The sequence below is a fragment of the Plectropomus leopardus genome, unplaced genomic scaffold (assembly GCF_008729295.1).
Source record: "Plectropomus leopardus isolate mb unplaced genomic scaffold, YSFRI_Pleo_2.0 unplaced_scaffold2238, whole genome shotgun sequence".
Taxonomy (NCBI): domain Eukaryota; kingdom Metazoa; phylum Chordata; class Actinopteri; order Perciformes; family Serranidae; genus Plectropomus; species Plectropomus leopardus.
The window spans coordinates 1-4,104 of record NW_024624248.1 but is presented as its reverse complement, the minus strand read 5'-3'; the positions used below and the strand labels follow the sequence as shown (position 1 = coordinate 4,104).

The window sequence follows — 4,104 nt, the reverse complement described above, 5'->3', positions numbered from 1 at the left end:
CAGATTTCCATCACGTCACGGGTGATGAAAGAGACGCGGAGGACGAGCTCGCTCTCAGAGACACACAGAGACCGCCGCGTCTGAGAGGAGCCACAAGTATGAGCACAGAAAATGTCCAAACGATAGTCCACGGGACGTTTGAGCCTCTCTGTCACTCGTTTTAATAAAAATATATGAGCTTTTTAAACATAATCTTATAAATATACAAATTCCTTGCAATTTGAGGAACGTTTCTTATCAAGTTGCTCGTTGCCTTTTCTGTCCTCATGTTTTTTTTAAAAATCACACCAATGTGCTCAGACTTCAAAGGGTTAAACGCTTGTAAAAGGCGTCTGAAAGCAGCACAAGAAAAAAGTAAGGTCGCTTCAGGTTTTAAAGGATTAAACATCCCATAATTGTCACTTGTGGCCACGGGGACCGCTGTTCAGCAAACCTTTTGTCTCGCTCGGGGACACTTCCATGTGTGGACAGGAGGACCCGTGGTTCAAACCTCTGACCTGACCTGCGGGTACGCGCCCTGCCCTCTGAGCCCCGGTCGCCCCGGTCGCCCCGGTAACCAGCTCCTCGTCCTGTTTCACCAGTTTTTGCTAGAGTATTTGGAGCATCACTGAATGAAAATATGGGATGAAAAGTCCAGTTAAACCAGTTTTTGTTGTTGCTGGTTGGAGGGATTTTCCTGTAAAGTCCCAGTGATGAGGCTGCAGGTGAGTTTAAAGGTGGCGTCCTCCCGCTGCTGCGTCCAAACTGAGTGACGATTTGAAGTGTTAAAGTCTAACTGAGGACCAGTTACAGATGAATTAAGGACACGTGGATCTGTGGTTCTTCCTGTTGGGTTCTGCCGCTCTTCCTCCGGCAGCGTCTTTAAACGCAGACGTGCTTCGTGGTGGGTTTGGGACCCAGCGTGTAAATGAGCATTAAGTCCTTTTTGTCCAGCGGTTTGAGCTGAGCGTCCAGTAAAGTTTCTTTCTTTGTCCTCTTGTTTCTGTCTCTGAGGATGTTCTTCAGACTGCCCTGTGGATGAGACACCAGAGACACTTTATAAAAAGTGAGATTTTCACATCAGCATATTTGTGACCAACTTTCATGTGATGATGTCCACAAAATCACAGCCGGAGGTTCACGGAAAAGGTGTCGCACTCATCTCCCAAACAGCTGAAGCAAACGGTGTCCGGGATTCAAACGTTTAAAAAATACTGAATAAAACCGTAAAATGTCTTCAAACTGTTTGTCTGAAGTCACATTTTTGGGTGATTTTAAAAGAAAAAAATGTAGGCAATTTTTCCCCTAAAACATTTTAGGCAATTTTTGTTTCTTTCAAATTTTTGGGTGACTTTTGAATAAAGAAATTGGGCCATTTTTTCCCCCTCGAAACATCCTTGGGGGAAACAAATTGAGTTTTTTTTTTCTTTTTCAATTTTTAATTTTTTTTAAGGCCATACCAAAGAAAGCTCCAATCCCAAAGAAAGAAAACGTTAATTGAAATAAAATTATGTAAAACTGTTTTTTATATTTAGGTTACTCCAGTTTTCATTAAAAAAAACAACAAAAACACGTCAGCCTGTTAAAAAAAGCCATGATCTGCGAGAGGTGAATAACAACATTGCACTTAATACTGATTGAGTTTTTAGTAATTGTGTTAGTGATGCGGTACAAACAATGTTTATTTTTTGTTTGTTACAATTTGGGATGATTGAATATGAACCCGGTCACTCAGGAATATTCCTGTTGAGTTAAGAGAAGAAACCGTGTGATCAGAGGAGAGTAACGGTAAACCGTGTGAATGCCGCGTGGTGAAATGTTTGCAGGTTCCTGTGTTCGTGTGAGCGGATTCTTTACTTACGTAGCTCACGAAGAAGGTCAAAAGTGTGACCATCAGCAGCACCGCCGCGAAAATGACCAGGTACGTGTCGGTCACCAGGTCTGCTTCTGTGGGACCGTCGACACAATCTAAAAAAGAAAACTCTCATTAAAGTCACGTTCAAACCTGCAGGACTCTCTTTGTTTCAGCAGAGGACTGAACCACGATGCACATCGGTTCAGCCTCATGTCAAACCTGCAAACACAAGCTGACAGTCCTGATGGTGGCGCTGCAGCGACCGGCCGCATTTTAAAAGTCTGAAAATTTATAACAAATCGTTCGTATGTGCTGCAGCTTTTACGCCAAAATGTGAAGAAACTTCTGTTCACCTCACTGTGATACAAATTATGAAGTCCATCACTCTGTTTTTTTATCATTATCACTATCAGTTTTTACTCAGTTGACACCAAACTCGCTGCAGGGCATCTTCAGACTGTCAAACCATCTGCACATGTTTTGCATTGATCAAAAATTACACGTCATCAAATGTAAACGCTGCTGTAAACATATAAATTCTTGCTAAATAAATCTTGAAGGTTCATGAAAAAAACTGATAAAATGTTGCCGTCATGATAGATTAAGTGTGTAACATTTCAGAATTTGATCTGAAAAACATACATGATCAGCATCTCTCTGCGGTCTAGATGAAGTCTGCAGATTGTCAGAGTTTAGTCTGGATGAGTGAATTTTTGGCAGCAGTTTGAAATCTGCCTTTCCATGCACAGACAGCTGATATCCTGCCCCCTGCTGGCCGGCTCAGTCACAGTGTGAAGTGTCTCTAGTTTGTCTCTCAGCACAGAGCTCACTGGGACACTGACTTCATTGTCTTCAGATTTGTCTCCTGCTTGCTGCTGAAAAAGCCCAGCCCCGACCAGCAGCCAGAATCTGTAACCCTAACGCTGATCTCAGACTGTTACCTGTCAGGGTGAGGAGCACCTGACCCTCGCGGTTCTTCTCGCCCACGGGTGCAGCCAGTTGACACTCGTAGACGCCGGCGTCTGCACACGTCACGTTGGGCAGGAGGATGTCTCGGGACTCGCCCAGCAGATCCACCTCTCGCTCTAAGCCTATGTACCAGCGTGTGGTGCCGTTAAGGAGGTCCTTGGTGAGGAGGCCCGAGAGACGAGAGGACGGAGGCTCCCCCACCTGTGACATCATCAAACATCATCAAACATCAACAAACTTTCAACAAACATCAAACATCAACATCATCAAACATCAACAAACATCAACAAAACATTCGAAACATCAACAAACATCAAAAACATCATCAAACACATCATAACAAACATCAACAAACATCAACAAACATCAACAAACATCATCAAACATATCAAACATCAACAAACATCATCATCAAACATCATCATCAACATCAACAAACATCAACAAACATCATCAAACATCAACAAACATCATCAAACATCATCAAACATCATCAAATATGTTTTTTTCTGTGTATGTGTTTGTTGATGGATTTTTATTCATTTTTAATATTTTTTTAAATATTAATTTAATATTCAATAATTTATTTAAGGCACACGTGGACAGGTGTTTGCTGCAAACACTAAACACAGTGCACCTGGCTCCTCTGCATAATGTATATTTCTAATGCTGCTGTGATGCCCAGATCACATAAATTAGGTTTAACTGTTTATTCTGTCATGCATTAGACATGCTGCACTTGAAAAAGAAAGCAAAAGTGCATTTGTTATAACTATGTTTTATGTAATTAATAACATATGCTGCACTTGAAACAGAAAGTAAAAGTGTCTTTTCATTTGAATGCACTCAGCCAATCAGATGTGGACATGTAGCGTCTTATTTCCCGCCCTGGAGCTTTTTTCAGTACTTTGAACACATGAAGTGTACACGATGATGAGGTATTTCTGCTGTAAGTCTGCTGAGGTTGTACCTTGTACCACATCAGTGATCTGTACTGGACTCCGGGTTTGTGCTGGGCGGAACACTTCAGGACGCAGTCTGAGCCGACGGACGTTACCGTCTCCGACATGCTGACTGACAGGCCCGCACAGAGGCACGCGCCTGAGCCACACAGAGAAGACATCAATTATTATAATATTTTTGATATAAGAGGTTTCACATTAAACACCAAAAAATTCATTATTCGCTATGAACATCAACACAGACTTTATTCACACAAACACCTGAACAAATTAGGGTTTCTTTCTTTCAAAAGCATGGGAAGAAGCCGGCGAGCACGTGAACAAGAAATGGGGAAAAAA

General features: G+C 42.1%; 1 protein-coding gene across 2 annotated transcripts; it reads right to left on the bottom strand.

Annotated features, from left to right (window-relative positions):
• Positions 1 to 315: 315 nt before the first annotated feature.
• Positions 316 to 4,008, bottom strand: cd83 (CD83 molecule). Of its 2 annotated transcripts, XM_042516035.1 has the most exons (4): positions 3,774 to 3,996; positions 2,776 to 3,004; positions 1,841 to 1,947; positions 316 to 1,011 (listed from the first exon to the last, which is right to left on the bottom strand). In XM_042516035.1, the coding sequence occupies exons 1-4, from the start codon at positions 3,924 to 3,926 to the stop codon at positions 862 to 864; spliced, it is 639 nt and encodes a 212-aa protein (XP_042371969.1). In that variant the 5' UTR covers positions 3,927 to 3,996; the 3' UTR covers positions 316 to 861. The 2 variants fall into 2 exon arrangements, with proteins under 2 accessions (XP_042371969.1, XP_042371968.1); XM_042516034.1 differs by lacking the exon at positions 316 to 1,011 and having other exon boundaries at positions 1,333 to 1,947; positions 3,774 to 4,008.
• Between the last annotated feature and the right edge of the window lie 96 nt (positions 4,009 to 4,104).